The sequence below is a fragment of the Letharia columbiana genome (genome assembly GCF_014066305.1).
Source record: "Letharia columbiana isolate WasteWater2 chromosome Unknown Sc0000005_s0, whole genome shotgun sequence".
Lineage (NCBI taxonomy): Eukaryota > Fungi > Ascomycota > Lecanoromycetes > Lecanorales > Parmeliaceae > Letharia > Letharia columbiana.
Window position 1 is genome coordinate 955282 of NW_023501041.1, and position 16744 is coordinate 972025.

General features: G+C 40.1%; 4 protein-coding genes across 4 annotated transcripts; 2 read left to right on the forward strand and 2 right to left on the reverse strand.

Annotated features, from left to right (window-relative positions):
• Positions 1-3778: 3778 nt before the first annotated feature.
• Positions 3779-4275, forward strand: HO173_002655 (uncharacterized protein; the record flags this gene model as incomplete). Its single annotated transcript, XM_037304587.1, has 2 exons — positions 3779-3908; positions 3980-4275. The coding sequence occupies 2 exons, from the start codon at positions 3779-3781 to the stop codon at positions 4273-4275; spliced, it is 426 nt and encodes a 141-aa protein (XP_037168680.1).
• A 568-nt stretch (positions 4276-4843) lies between these two features.
• On the forward strand, positions 4844-5499 carry HO173_002656 (uncharacterized protein; the record flags this gene model as incomplete). The annotated part of the gene is made up of 2 exons (XM_037304588.1): positions 4844-4967; positions 5015-5499. The coding sequence occupies 2 exons, from the start codon at positions 4844-4846 to the stop codon at positions 5497-5499; spliced, it is 609 nt and encodes a 202-aa protein (XP_037168681.1).
• A 772-nt stretch (positions 5500-6271) lies between these two features.
• HO173_002657 (uncharacterized protein) lies at positions 6272-6805 on the reverse strand (the record flags this gene model as incomplete). The annotated part of the gene is made up of 1 exon (XM_037304589.1): positions 6272-6805. The coding sequence occupies one exon, from the start codon at positions 6803-6805 to the stop codon at positions 6272-6274; it is 534 nt and encodes a 177-aa protein (XP_037168682.1).
• Positions 6806-7364: 559 nt separating this feature from the next.
• HO173_002658 (uncharacterized protein) lies at positions 7365-10659 on the reverse strand (the record flags this gene model as incomplete). Its single annotated transcript, XM_037304590.1, has 4 exons — positions 7365-7808; positions 7869-8698; positions 10100-10263; positions 10319-10659. 4 exons carry the CDS (start codon positions 10657-10659, stop codon positions 7365-7367), a joined length of 1779 nt encoding a protein of 592 aa, XP_037168683.1.
• Positions 10660-16744: the final 6085 nt, after the last annotated feature.

A 16744-nucleotide genomic window follows, 5' to 3' on the forward strand; every position in this document is an offset into this window, starting at 1 on the left:
GGTATTTGGGGCAAATGATTGTTGAGGATGGGTGAGTGGAAGGTCAACAGTGTGGACTCATCGGGGTCGCAATTACTTGTAGTCGAATTCAGGGAAGCACTTTTGACTGCACAACCAGCCAAGGCCGCAACAAGAATCGGTAGAGGGTTTGATGGAAAGGGAAATGATAAGATAGTTATTGCGGAGTATTGGATTTTGGAAGGAAGGATATAACGACGATGGAATAAGCGGACGGGTAAATGTGTCTCTGCGGAGAATATGGGGTCAAAAATGCCGTTTTGCGGCTAAACAGCACGGTTCTGACGGCTTGCGCATCGAAGAAGGTCTTGAGAGACGAAACAACGGGGGGGTTGAATGTGATGTTGAATGACAGGGTAAGGGAGAAAGGGAATACAGGGAGAAAGGGACTAATAGGGAGAAAGGAAGAAGTGAAGGAATGAAGAAATGAAAATGGGTTGAGGGTGAAGAAGTCCAATGCGATCGACCAGCAAAACGAGGGGGGGGGGCTGAAATAAAAAACCCAAGCAAAATCAAACCGTCACAGGCCAAGTGCAAAGGGTAAGCAGGCAAATCATATCCCAAATTGCGGGGTAACAGAGCATTGTTTACGTTATTAACGGTATTTCGATTACCACTAGAACCTTCTCTCCATACCTTATACCCTAAAGGTACCTTAGGGTTACCCTCGAAGCCTTTGTAGGGTCCAGTGCATCTGTAGTACAGGCAGTAGTATGATAATAGTATGTACTATATAGAAGTAGGGGGACATGATCTTCAAACCATTGAGAATTTGAGTGACAGCAGGGCGAAAGCCTTGCATCTAACCCATGCTAGTCTAACCTCGGTTATAAAGCCGAAAGCGCTATGACCCAAATCGACATGTAGCACCGAGATACTAGATACAACTAGATACTAGCTATAAGGCTGTCCTGTCGAATACAACCAATCAATAAATCATACTTCTCTTAATATCATGTACTTTTCATCCAGTCGCCCGTCGAATCGCTGTAAGCCAGCCAACCAGTCATCACCTCATCCCCATCAACTTCATCAACATGATTGACTTGCTACACCTCCGACCAAGACGGCCAAATCGAATGCAGGTTGACATTATTATTGTACCACTAACATTCCTACTGTAAGAAACGCCAAAAAATATTCGAACTGGGAACTGGGAACTGGGATCTTCAGAGACTGCATGACCGTGTCTCATCTGCACGCGCACATTTCTCCGGAGTCCACGACTCTTGGGATTTCGCGAAAAAAGAGATAGACGCTTCAATGGTGTGCAGCTGTCAAACCTTCAGCGGTCCAGTCCATGCAAACGAGTCCACTCGCACAATTTGTCGACACGGATCGCATCGCAAAATTATCCCATCGAGATCTTCTGCTCATGCGCCTATATCGTCCAACTCCCCGGATGTATGGTTTGGGAAAGTACTTCCCTCAGCGCTGGCACATGCTTGGTCTTGGAAATCTCACCATTTGTACCACCCCCGCCGTATCTTTACCAGAGTTCCCCGAATCCGGTCATGATGAGGCCAGACCCAGCCGGAGATGTGGCCAAATCGCTCGCAAGTATGACCCTTCTCGGCGACTTTCATTTCAAGGAAAGCCACTCGTTTCTCGTGTGCCTGGGTGGTGCTTTTGGAAGGATCACCCTCTCATCTTATTCATTGGACCGCGAGATAGCACCACGTCCATCTTTCCCTCTTTGAGGCTTAGCCCACTGTGCGGTAAAAGCGCCTACATCTTATTCGTTTTCTTTGACGAACACCTCTTCCCTTCCTTCCAATTCGTTGGCTACAAGCAGAGTTCACCTGCGCCGTCTCATGCAAGAGATCGTTCCCGGTCGCACTCACAGATAACGCTGCCAATTTTCGGATTGAGCTAAACATAGCTGCTGTGCCTTCGGGCTCGTCACGAACACCAGCGTGGCAGTCTCATCAGACGAGGCTCCAAGCCTTATTGCTACGGTACCGCTGAATCTGCCACTTCGATAATGTGGAATATGTAGAGTCATGAAGACTAGGATGTGGCTGATCTTGTCTAACCTCCAAAACACGCAAAAGATATGTATTAACTGCTCTGACTCGCGTCAGACTGTCAGTCCAGAGGCAACGGCGATCTCCCTGCAGTGCATACGTTTCATAGGCTGAAAATAGCTCACGCATAGTTGGCAGCATCATAAACACTTCTGTGCCTAGATGATCTGGGTCTTCTCCCCTGTTTTAGGTCTGATCTGTTATCATGCAGCGGGTCTGCGATACACAGAAGACAACAGTACTTTTGTCTAAGTACACAATCTTGGTACCATTTCTTACGAATTTCAGTAGGCAGACTCTACCCAAATTCATATGCGCAGGTATCACACTGCAGCACCATGTTTGCCGACTTTCTTTCCCCAGATTTCGCCAGGAGAAATTCTCGAGCTCTATCTCCAGGCGCTCAAATCTGGGCTCGAGATACCAACTTTAGATCATTCACAAAGCTTCGACCATTTCATCACCACCGACGGAGTTCACTCTTGAGCCGAACCGGGCAATTGCAGCGCAAATGACATCTTTTTCCGATGTCAATGACCGCACGATCACGATGTATCTAAGCAAGGACCCACAAGATCCAGGGTTTAAAGCTTCATGTCCCTTCCGTTGACATTCGGAAGAATTACCCGTTGACATACATGCGCGAGCTTTATGCCTGCACGACATGGTACAGGCGTCTTTTTGGTTTCAGGTTGCAAAATAGTGTCAGGAGTTGTTGTTTTTATGCACGTAGGCTCAGCAGCACTGCAAGAAGTGCTCTCCATTTTGAAGCGCTTCAGTCATGAAGATTGGTCAATGCTTTGACGGCAGGTTCATGAGTTGACTGCGCATCAACCTTCACCTCCGTTTACAATCATTTTGCATTGCTAGCTCTGGGAGTCCAACCTGAACAAGGATGCAGCTTCAGTAGCTACAGTATTACAAAGGCTACCCGGCTCTACCACAAGCTCGAGCAACTCGCAACCCTGCTTCCTATGTGTACATGGCAAATCGAAACGCCATGCAACGTGCGCATCGTATAACTTTGCGCTGTCTGAGATACAGCCCTCGGACCTGACCTTCTTGCATAGAACATTGCAATCAGAAGGTCTTTGGGAACGAAGATGGTCCTCCTTCGTTGCTTTAGACGAAGTGGTATTGACAGCCTCACTATCTTCGAACATGAGTCTTCTTTTTTATTTACTTGTGTTTAGCTATATTTGCCGTCCAAGGGACATAAATACAGTCCTCAGACCGACACGCCTAAGCAACAGTCCAGCGCGTCCACATCTCTCGCGATGACATGCCGGACTTGCATATAATCTCCTTCTCTTCTTTTCCCGATCCACGCACAGACGGAAATAGGTATGCTCACGTATATGGAACATGATCCATCAAGCCACAGCGGATTTGCTAGTGCATACACAAGGACGCACGGACCTGCAAGTATAGTATCTGCAGGCACGAGGCAGCAAAAGACCAGAAAGTTTTCTCCTCCAAAAGATCATTGCTGTAATCCTACCACATGCTGTGCTCGTATCGAGCGGAGTACGTGCACGCACTTGTATTGCTATATTAATTATGCCTTACCTCGACTTCCTCTACTGTGCTTTTGCTCAACCAATACCTACCCGTTGTCCAAATACGTCCATGTCACCCCATCACCAGCCCTCCAGTCAACTCCCATGTCCATATTCCCCCAACCCACCTCCAATCTTCTCACGAGAACAATACACCGACGAACCAAACGAACCATGCACGCCCCGTCTCTCAACCTCATCATGCTATTCTGGTTCTTAAGTAGTCGCATCGGGGCCGTACCAATGGGTCCTACTAAGCGGCAGGGATCCTCATCTGATAATTTCTCTTTCAATGTGACGTCTAGTAAGACTACCTACTGAATGTGGTAGATCTGGGCATATCTGATCAATTGAGAGATGCTGATGTTTATGCAGCAACTGAGAGAGAAGGCTTGGAGAATGACGCGATGGATGGGTTGGCAGATGTGAGCTGGTCCTTCTCTACTCTGGCATGTCGTGAGAAGGAGTTGCTACAGAAATCAATGGCGGCTGATGTGATGTGGTGTCAAGCTCTCGGAACTCGATCTCGTCAAGGAATGACCAGCGGGTGGAAGCAGGGTGGCCAACGTGATCCTCGTGTACGACTTTATCTTGGGAGGTGCTTTGTCTGGTCGATACAGAGACATGGTCTATGGTTTGCTCGAGACTTTCTCGCTCACAAGAGCAACTGATGCGAAAATTTTCGTGTACAGATATTCGAATATGATAACAGACGTCAAATTCAACACCAGCTAATCTCGTTCCGAAATGTTTTCCTCACCGCTCGAGACTTGAATGTCCGGAAATACGCTACCGTGCTGAAATCCGCTTGGGCCTCGACAACGCTTTGAACGTCCCTTCAAGTAAGCACCAACCTCGCTTTTTGAACATGCTGTTTCTCTTCAACGATCAATTGCCCCTTGGCATCCCCCTCCATTTTTTATCTTCATCAACCAGCGCACGCCTCACGACGCCCTCGATCATAGACTCATATACTCAACATACTGGATCATCCAAAACCCTGTAGTACATCTGCACATCATCCGTAGCCATCAGCCTCACCTGTTCCTCCAGGCACGATACTTTGTTGATCTCCGCCGCAAACCCATCCTGTAAGAGACATGCGTAGAGGTTCAAGTCTAGGATGGCTGACACGTCGTAGTCGAAGGCATCCAGTGCCAAGGCGCTAAAAGAACGTCGCCGAAAATCAATTTACTTGCGTCTCACCAACCCTCTTTGTTTTTTCACTCCTTACCAGACATGGCACCTAAAAGATCAACAGACGAAGCTCAGCATGATCACCCAGAAACACAAGCCAAGAAGGCCAAAAAAGGTTTTTCCGTAGGACCAGCCACACTACCCGATGGCACATATCGTCGCAAGGGTAATTTCTCTGCACGATGGCAAATCCATAGACTAACCCATCGACAGTCCAAAAGATCAAGCAAGATCTCATTCGGAAAGCCAAGGTCAAGAAATCCTACAGCAAGCTCAAAGAACGAGAACCAGTTGACACAAAACCTTCCGTCTACACCTTGACCCCTCCTCCAGAAGAACCCTCTGCATCGCTAGAGCTGCACCCTGAGAGACAGGCTATGTTGGATGAGCCTGAGCCTGCGCCACGGGAACAGATAGATACACAACAGCAGGTGCTGCGAGGGAGGAAACCACCACGCCCAAAGTCGGTGCCTTTCCGAAAAGAAGCCCTCCTGGCCCAGCAACGCAGAGAAGAGAACGAAAGGCGTCAGAAGGAATTTGAGGAAATCCGTCGGCAGCGGCAGGCGAAGATCGAGGAGAGGGAGAGGTTCCGCAAGGCCATGGCTAAAGCAAGATCTGGAGGCAGAGATGGGCAGAGGAAGCTTGGGCGCGAGAGCAAGGTTCTGCTGGAGAAAGTGCAGAGGATAATGGGACCTTGAACTAAAGATGGTCTATTTGGAATGAGACTCTCTGGTCCTTCTGCTCCCACGACACAGATATGCACATATCATCGCCTCGGGCTTCAGATCTAATGCTGCTATTAAACTGCGCCAGTAGGCTACTTTCAATCGTATTGGGCTAACGTCACGTCACCCAATGGTAGCCAACGACGAAATTGCTCTATGGGAGCCTCGACACTTTACTGTGATCGCCGAGATTGTCTCGGCCAGGAACGCTGATACTTGCACGGAGACAGATCCTTGCCCAGCTCAAAACGCCGAGGACAAAGCGTCTTGAGAAGCATTGCCAGTAAATCTTTTCCAGGTCTACGGATCTGTTTGATACTATCTGGAAGCTTGTGGCTCCTTGCCTCTACCTCCTTGTTGTGATAAGGGGCATGATTGTTAGGGAAACAATGCTACGATTCTGTGGCTCTTACCTAGCAAGTCTTGCTATCATATCACTTCTCAGCCGTAAGAATTTCAGCATTAGTCAGCCGTCGAACATCGACCTCAGTTGATGATGCTGGATTAAGACCCAGAGCGCGGAGTTCTTATGTTTCTTAGCCTCCTGCTTTGTGACAAAGTACGAACCGAAGCATTGGCCGACCTTGCCGCTCATGTCTTTGACTTTTTTTTATGGCAATCATTCCTTTGTACGTACACTTATGCTTTGATGTTCGTGGCGAGACGAAACGAGCCAAGAAGTACCTTGCACACTCGATGGAGACAAACATTGCCATTTCGGTCAGGACCCATCATTGAAACAAAGCTACAACACCACATCCACAACCGTTCCATTCCCATCCACATCCCGCAAACCACCAGCGGGACGCAACCGAATCCGTATCCGACCAGACTCCCCCACATTCACCCAAGCGCTGCCGTACCTCCGCACCGCCCCCCTGCTCCCCGCACACCGTCCGTTCATCTCCGCCGCCGCCCGCCCGGCATCCAGCCAGCTCCCCCGATCCCGATCCGGTCCGCCCCCGCGCAGTCCCACGAGGACGTCGCACCCGCCGTACGTCCGGGAGACCGGGAGCCGGAAGCCGTCGTCGGCGCCGCCGCCGTGGAACGTGCCGACGGTGTGGTCGATGGGGAGGCGGAGGATGGCGCCGGCGCAGGCGTGGAGGGAGATGCGCCCGGGCAGGGGGGTGCAGTGTATCGTTTTGGTATCTTGGACTGTGATGATGCCGGGGGATGGGTCGTTGCCGTTGCCGTTGCCGGTTCGGCGGGTGCGGGCGGCGTGAGTGGTGATGGTGAAGAGGATTAGCACGGAAAAGGAGAGGGCGGGTGGTGGTTTCATGGCGTTCGATTGTGGGCTGGCAAAGGCGGGATCTTGTCTGTGTTTGTCTTTTCAACGATCGACACGCGGGTCACTTCTCTGCGTATGTTGCGCCTCAAGAGGTTTCTTCTCTCGCTTGGATGACTTGCAAGCGCCGGTCACGCGCTCAAGCGATAGATCAACAACTGTCGAGATGTTCTGGGCAAATTACACGTGGGAGCCGCAATTCCGTACTCATACACTGGATTCTAGCCCCTGGTTATGGTTTGTTCTCAGGTTCCTAGAGCTGGAAATGGGTGACATGGAAACGCAAACGATTTCAATGGGGGCTTATTCTAGCTACTGGCCCATGTCACATGGCTATTCTGGGTTTGAACCCGCACAGGATAGGCACGACCGCCACTCTTGACCAAGAAAAAGGGGCTCACAACCAATTTCATACTTCAATGACCGCGGTGGGCCCTGCGTTACAGTCGTCAAATTGGCACGTCGTGTGGCCTTCTCCCCCAAGGACAGATCTCTGCAGTGGTTCAAGTATGAGTGAACCGATCTGGCAGCTCGCATCGTCTATACAGTTACGCTACGAAGCTCGGTCTACCTCTTTAAGATCCACCATTCTAGGTACAGTATACCGCAGTGTCCCGCGCGCCAGCTTGCCTACGAGCATGGCGTCCACGTCGGAAGTCAGGATCCGATCATGCTCGTCTCCTCTGTCAGCGCCAGTCACTAATAGCATCAGACCCCACACAGTGTTATAGAGCTGACTCCATGACATGATGTGAGGCAGATTGGTAGAGATTGTCATGCGGACACTTTCTAGGGCTCGAAAGAAGTGGTCACCAGGGACCGGATCTGTACCATGTTCCCTGCATGACGGGCCGAGCTGATCCAGCCAACTCAGATTGCGACGTCGAGCTCGCGCCATGGAATGGACATTCCACGGTGTTTGAAGGTGATGATGGTTGGTGTGTTCGGCATAGGGAAATGGAATGGTTCCCGCTATTTGAGACTTGAGGCAACGAGACTGTCGTACTGAGCAGAGCTCTCTGCGTCACTTTCAAGCTAGCTCGCGGGAATACCACACCGACGCAGACCCCACCTTTCCATGGCCTACGAATTCGATATCGCATGTCAAAAGCTGGTAATGTTCCGGCGTCCCGGTCATGAAAGCGTACATTCCGCCCAAGATCCACGACAACTGCTTCCAGGTCATGATGATCCCCGTGTCGGGAAGAACAGTGATACGAACACTTTCTTCCTCGTGCTCGAACTGGTCGTTAGGGATGGGCGAGGAGGGATGCTGACCCAGAGGGCTAATGATCTGCGAGCGGGCGCCGTCGAAGGCTGCCCAGACCGATAAGATCGGGATTGCGTCGCCGAGCACGTCGAAGGTTAGGGCGAAGGGAGTGTCGGGTATTCGGAAAGGCATGGTGTTTGCTCTTAGCGCAATTAATAAGGGGTCCGTGGGAGCCAACAGGAGCTTTGTGTCCTTTGCGTTCGTCAGATTGACCAGTGTAGGATCTCGGAATTGAAGGCCGCGGGAAGGGCGGTATGAGACGAGCCCTTCCCCCGTCTTGGTCCCGTCTTCGATGATCTCGAATGATAACTCTTGCATATGCTGCCGGCCGGCTCCCGGATCACCATTCATGAAACTGGATGCCTGACGCAGCACAGAATTCAACTGCTGCCATGATACTCCGTGATGCAGAATGGCCTCAACGCCAATCTGTACACTGCCGCCAACAGCACGGTACTGAAATTCATCGTTCGCGATGGGTCCGTCGGGTTTACTTTGGAGGAAAGGGTGAATCCTAGTGATGGCGCCGCTGAAGGCGGCGTTGACTGCAGAAGATGGGATTTGAGAACCGAAGAGATCAAAGGTCAAAGAGATTGATGAAGGAAGAGAAGTCAAGCCTATACGAACAATTGAAGAGGTGTTAGTGGCGCCTAGTGATGCAATAGAGGTTTCATTCCTGAATTCGGACGGCGAAAGTACCGTTGTCGGAACGGTGAGAAGGGATTGGAGAAAGAGCGTGGATAGTGCACAGAGGGTGTGCATCTGTAGGCTTCAGACTGCAAATCGGGCTTGAGCAACGCAGCACATTTAATGATGAAGACAGCTGACAAAGTCAGACAGAGCTCATGTAGAGCAACTATCTGGAAACAAAAGGTCCCACGCAAAGTGACTACCCTTGCAATTTGCCGCATGTCGTAGGCGAACTAGTCGCGACTTGCGGTGTTTTGAGTGGTAATGGATGATAGGTTTTCGACTGACTGGCTTATGCGACAGGCTTGCATTATCGAGGCTCTGGGCCGTGCAATGATGACGAAAAGGTAACCAATCACCTGATACACCATCGCTGAATCGATGAGAACTTCACGTGTCTCAATGAAGTGCTTTTTCCAACCCTGACGTACCTCACTTACCAGTCCTGCCAAGCGAGGTTTTTTGACGTAGACTTCCGTTAGAAACATTGCGTATATGACGCCTCCTCGTTCTTCGGTCACAGACACAAGTGCTGATTCTGTACTTTCTGTTGGATTCAAGACTGTTGCAGGAAGAGTGAGCTCCCTTATGACCTTGTCCAATTCAATGCCTTTGTTTACCGATGACATCTTATCAGAGTGTTCACAGTCGTCATGAGACCTCATCCGCCCTTTTGAGCTCCGTATCCTGTAAATTGCCACTGTAATAGTTACATTGGGTGAGTTCGTCTAGAGTTTGGGGCCGTGATTTATGTCTAGTGACGATGTAACCAGCATATCGAACGTGGAGATCCTCGGCATCGCACTTTGCCCGGGGATCACTGAAGACGTTGTTTCTGTTGTTGCCCAACAGAGAAGCCGGCGCCCAGCGAGAGCCATCAGCCAGTCATTTTGATCGGTGACAGAGGACGGAAGCCGGGAATTGTTCGATCAGCGTATACATCGCCTACATCCTTTGCTCCGCTGTTATGCCGCTCACAAACGCTCTTCGGATTCTGAACATATATGAATGTTGCCAGAAATATCGTTTCACCCTCTAACTTGCTCGTAGCCCGATACTCAAGTGCCCGGCTCAAGAAAGCATACGTCCTATCCCTTGCCTGGAATTGTGGGAAGGCGCTGTATACGAGCTTTATGGCAGACTCGGTATGATAAGACTAAGACAGCTCCGCCTGGCGACCGCATTGAACTCAATCGAGCCTTCGTGGAAGTGGGTATCCAATTTGCTGCAATTTGGGGTCTTTTCGGTCATCACAGCCTCTTGGAGGGTCCAAAGCCCTTTCATCCAGCCAGATCACAGGATTCTTGTTGCCAATTCTGTTCTGCTACAACGCCTAGAAGAGCGCGGTGTATCCGCATCGAGCACGACTGCTTGTCTGGCTTGACGGAAAGTATTTGCCAGCTGCGTAATTGCAAGTTTCCTGAGCTCTTTGCGGACCGGATCGACAGGAATACACAGTGTATCAACCCAGAACGCGGTTTGTGCCGCACGTCTTGTCGAAGACCACACCAGGTCAGCGCTCAAGCGCTTCAGTCGCAATATTTGACATGATGGAAAGAACGTTTGCTTTGGGGTCTCCTAGAACGTGTGCCCAAACATGAGAAATCGCCACATATTCAAGGCCATTGGCGATATAGTCTATAATTCTTCCTTTGGGAGGATTTCCATGCTCTGGAATAAACGGCACATAAATCATGGGCGTACCGCCGCTTCGTAGAATGGAGCAGGTCTTCTCTTGAGCGGTCGAGACCTCCGGGGACGAAGCATCACGCGGACACTCATCCGCATGATTGGTTTTGCAGTCGTCGTCTGAAGTCTGCAGGGCGAGACACTGCAGCTCAGTATGACTTCCGTGGTCCAGCTTTTGCGAAAATGGTAGCTTGAGCATGCTAGCAAGTAAGAGTCTAGTGTCCTCCATTACTTTCGTTAGCATAGATACCTCATTTCGGCACTAACTTCCCGACTGAGTCGATGGCTGACAGGATTTTGCCTCTGAACGAATGTCACGTGTCGGCCACGATTGCATAGCTGCATGCTTAATGGTCTCTCCTAGTATCAACATAGGTTAATATTAGGTCTGTCGACAACACCGACGATGGGTCCCAGCTTGCCTTGGTCTTATTTGAATTGAAGTGGAAAAAGAAGCCTTCAAGGACACAAAGACACTTCTGGATTTGCCCTTGACGTTGCTAAAATATCTCCCACTCCCGAAGAAATCCCCTATAAGGGTTTTTCTTTTTGTTGTTCTAAACCCTGGGTTGGTCAAAAATTGGTGTTTCTGATTCTTTTCACTTTTTGTTCTTGCTCCTTTTATGTTCCATATGTCACTTACAATCTTCCCCCCCCGAGCAGTATCCTAGCCATCTCCTGCAACTCTCAAACCGAGTGAAGTCCTAAAATATAGCCCAAGTCCTGCTACTCATCATTCGTTCCTCTTCCGATACAGACTTGCTTCGCCCGTGGCAGCGATGCATCGTCTCAACACAACACAATAAAAATGCGGGGGCAACAACCCCCCATCAGCATATCATTTCTAGATCTCATGCAAAGGATCTTCTCAACACATCAGGTGTTGGGTGCAGCACTGCTGAACCGAGCAGCATTCAGCAGCAACGACACCTCTTCCGAGGCAGACGTACAGATGTAACGAAGAACGCCTTACCAGCAGCTGAGAGAGCAGAGCTTGAGTAGAGCGTTGCCAGGTCCAAAGCCAGGATTGCCGCTTCGAAAGACCGACTAGCAACCACCAAAGCTCAAAGCATGCCTTGGTGCCTTTGACCTGGTGTACCAAAGTGTGAGTTATAGATATATCACCGTCTAGAAGAACTTAAGAACTTCGATGAGAAGGTCTTAAATACTTACTATATTGTTCGTACGATATAAGAGAAAGCGTTTTATCTTTAGAAGATATACTATTAAATCTAGTTTAGATTATATCGAAGTATAACTTATAGATATTATCGAGAAAGAGTCTACTATAATCTTTATATTTATTACTAACTTATAGAATTTTATAAAAAGTATTATTAATACTTTTAATATTTAATATAATAGATTAAAAACTCTAATAGAGAGCTTTCGAATTACTAGCCGAAATATTAAGGTACTTTAATAATAAAATAAATAACTTAATTAGAATATCGCTTATATTAAGATAAAGATATTAATAATTACTACTCAGCTAAATAATAATAATAGCTAATTATTCTATAAGTAAGAAATTAATAATAGACTTCGAGGTTTACGTGATAGATATCGCATTAATATTATAGAACTTATTAAAGAAAATAAGAAACTTAAGTAAGACTTAAGACGTAAAGAGTAATAGCTAAAGAAGTAATAATCTCTTATATTAGCTAATTTAAAAAACTTCGATAAAAAAGATATAGAGGTTATATCTCGTTAGTCGAGTATTCTTATTAATAGCATTTATCGAAATTTATATTATATCTCTATTACGAATCGCGTAAAGAATATAGAATTAAATAAACGATATCTCGATATTTTAAATTTTTATAATATTAATAATCGAAATAAGTAGAATAGCTAACGTTAATATCTTAAAGCGAAGTTTAGATAAAATACTATAATCTTCTCTATTAAACTTAAGAAAATCGATTATATATGAAATTATTATAAGTTTACTATATACGACGTTATTAAAATAAGAGTAAACGAAGATATCTTAGATTTATATTAAATCGTCTAAGAAATAATTAATAAATTAGATAATATATTCGAAATATATAATAAGATTACTAAATTAAATATTAAGATATTTAATTTTAAATTTAATATAAGAGTAATAGATAAGAAGGAATTATTCGAGGATTTCTACGTACGATTCTCTATAGCTATCGCTCTCTTAGAATTTACTAATATTTATAAGATATTTAATCTAAAACGATTAATCTCTATATATCTAAGATATCGAATTTTAGAATAGTCTTTTAATACTTTTCGAGAATTAGTTATTTTTTTATAAGTATTAGATATAAATCTATAGAGCTATTAATAATGCATTAAATTTAAAAAGTAAAAAAGAAACTAATAAAATTAATAATAGTTATAGAAATTTTACCCCCTCGAATAATTAGCGTAATACTTTTTCTTACTAAAAGAAATAATAATATTACTATCGAAAATTTTTTATATACGAGAATATAAGTATCTTAAATTATTAATAAATAAAATTCGAAAAAGAATGTAGATATTTTAAGTGTTTAAAGACTAGATATCGTTTTAGCGATAATAGTATCTTATATAAGAATATAGACTTATTAATAAAAGAATAAGTTAATATAATTTTAAAAGCCGTCGACGTTAAGGAGAATATTTTCGTCGAATTATTATAAGAATTAGAAAATTAAACGTTTTTAATTAAATCGTCGTTAGAGATCTAAAAGTCTTATATATAAGAATTAAAGAGTTAGAAATAGAAAGAATACTCGCTTTCGTCTCTCTATCCGCGTATATTATTATTATTAAAGCCTCTTTATAAAATAAACGCTAATTAGATTTTTATAGAAAAATTATTATATTAATAGAATAGATTAAGATTAATTATCTCTCGAATATTAAAGCTTTAATATTAAGCTTTATAAATATATCTTTTATTAAAATAAATAAGCTATTTAAGATAGTATTAATATAATTCTATAGATTATAATTAATTAATAATAAATCTATCTTTATTTTTAATATTATATATATAGTCTTAATAAAACTTATTTTAGAAGATTATATAAAAGAACTTTAATACTTAATTATCTTATTAAAACGATTTAATATTATTTTAGAAATATTATAACTAAAATAGTATAACTCTTATATATTCTTTAGATTTAGAATTATTATATTTAATTTAGATTATTATATATTTAATTATTTATTATATAGTAAACTCGTTATTATTTAGAGTAATAATAAGTCTTTAAGAAAGAATTTAAATTATATAGTAAAGATTATATTTAAAGAAAAGAATATAGTAGAAATCTTTATCTATATCTTTATTAAGATAATTAAAAAATTAGAGAATTAAAGTTATTACTATATAGCTTTAAGACTTCGAATAATTTTTTAATTTTAATAATAGTAAAGTTTTCTTTACGTCGCTGATATTATAGAAAGTTTGAGTTTTTTATAAGCTTAACGTCCTCGCTATAATAGCTAATAAAAATAAGTTTTTATAATAAAATTCTTTTATAAGTTAAAGAATCTTAGTCGGAAAGCTATGATAAATTTATAAGATATTAATCTATTATATTATACTCTTAAAATAATATAAGTTATTAAGATTTATAGAATCTTATATCTAATATAATATAAGATCTTAGCGATATATATTACGATATAATATATCTATGATATTATATTATAAAATAATATATATATAGAATATCTTAATTAAGATTTCTATATTTAGAAGTAGCTATTCTAATTATTATTCTAGTTAATAATTACGCTAAATTAATAAGATATAAAATTAAATATAATTATATTTTATTACTTTATATATATAAAAGAAAGCGAGCTATATCTACTAATAATAAGAAAAGCTTATCTTTCTCTAATATTAATCGCGCGAAATTCGTTAATACTTTATAATTAAAGTCGTTAACGATAATTTTATATATCTATTATATATTTTCGATATCGCTATCTAATATAAAATTATATATATTATAATTATAGTCTTTTTATTAAATCGTTAATTTAGAAAAGTTAATATATTTCTTAATATTCTCTTAAAAGTATTATAGCTTAATATAATAAGCTATATTTCTTTAAGCTATCTTCTCGCGATATATAAAAAAAAGATTAAATATAGAAAGTATATAAAAGTATATTTAATAATTCTAGAATAAATTAACGATATCTATAATAATAATTAGAATTAAAAATTAGATATATTTAAATAAGAGATAGCTTTATATTACTTATATAATAGCGATAATAATAGCTAAAATTAAAATATTAATTTAAATAAGCGTAGCTTTTATAGTAAGCTTTTTATTATTATACGTTAGATTAATTATATATAAATAAAGATTTATAATTTTATCTTTTAAGCGTAATTATATTTAATATTTTAAGATTTTTATAATAGCTCGATACTTATTAATTAGCGCGTTAATATTATTATATCTAAGCTATAATAGCGCTTATTATTAAATTCTATATTACGCTCTTAAATAGCTTAAAAAATAAAATCTACTTAATTATTAGCGCGTATAATAAAATTATTCTTAATACTTATATCTTATTTAGCTTCGATATTATTTATTTTCTTTTAATTCGAGCTTTTATCTTTATTTATATATATAATAATTCGCGCGATAAGTGAAACTCTAGACTTCTTTATAATTACGCTCGCGTACTTTTCTTATATAATATTATTAAAATATAAGTTTACTAGAATAATAATTAGAATTAGAAATTACTTATTACTTATCTATTATATCTTATCTAATTTATTTAAGAGCTTACTTTTATTATAATAATAATATATTAATATATTTAATTTTATACTTTTTAATAATTATAGCGTAATTAATAGCTAAGATATTGATTTTCTTTATTTTCTTAATTAGTTTCTTCTTAAATATAAATATATTTATTCGCTATCGCGATCTCTTAATATTTTTATTTTAATTAAGCTTATTCTTCGCTTTTTATTTTAATTAAAAGTTTAATTACTATTTAATTAATCTATATTAAGACTCTTTAATATCGCTATTATTATTAATATTTAATATTTATTATAATAAATTATTAGACTTAATCTCTTCTACTTTAATTATTATAAAAAGATAAATTAATAAATATATATAAAAGAATTAAAGGGCTTATACGAATATCTATAAATATTAAGCTATTCTTAATTTTAATTAAAGCTTATTTTATTAAAAAGTACGTTAATTCTAATAAGTATCGATATTAGAAATAAAGAGAATATATATCGCGCGCTATTTTAAGTATATTATTATAGAGTTTAATTTAAAGAATAATTATTTCTATAAAGATAATAAGACTTAAAGATAAGAAAGTAAGAATAAAATATATGAAAATTTTAATAAGTTATAATAGTTTAATATTAGTTAAATTAAATAAAAATAATTACTTACTAGCTCGCTCTTTTAAATCTTTTATCTTTTAATCTATATAAATTATAATAATAATTATAATTATTATAAAAGTAGCTAAGATTATATTAGATAATAGCGCTTAATAAATATAATTCGCTTAAATTTAAATCTTTAAAATTAAAGAGAAAGTATTTTATTAATATTTAATTTAAGCTAGATAATTTAAAGTAATCTAAAAATTTAATATACGCGATAGATATCTAAGCTTTTCTTTCCCTCTTCTTTCTCTTTAAGACTTTTTTTTTTATATTAACTCTTCTTATTATTAAACTATCTTCTTTATATATTAAACTTCTATTTAAATAATCTAATATTATTATAACGATATTAAAAGTATAATATAGTTATTAAGTTATATATTTATTTTTTATCTTTTAATAACTTTAAGTTAATATATAGATAGATCGCGCGAAGAGCTTAATTTATATATACTTAATCTATTATTAATAGCTCTTTAAAAAAGTTAATACTATTTTAGAGTACTAGATATAGTGTTAAAATAAAGAGTTTATTAGATATTATTATCGCTTTAATCGCTTTAATCGCTATTATCATTACTTTAATAGATATTATCTTTATTTTAATAAATATCATCTTTATTTTAATAATATTAAAACGTCGATAGAAACTAGATAATATATTCTTCTAATTATTATTATATTTATTATATATAACTAACGCGAGCTATAGCTTAAGCTTTACGCGAGATTTATTATTATTAAAAATTAATTAATCTTATAATTTTAAAGCTCTTTTTTTAATATCTAATTTATTAAATTATACTTAATTAAAATTCGTTAAAGCGCTATTATATTTAAAGATTTA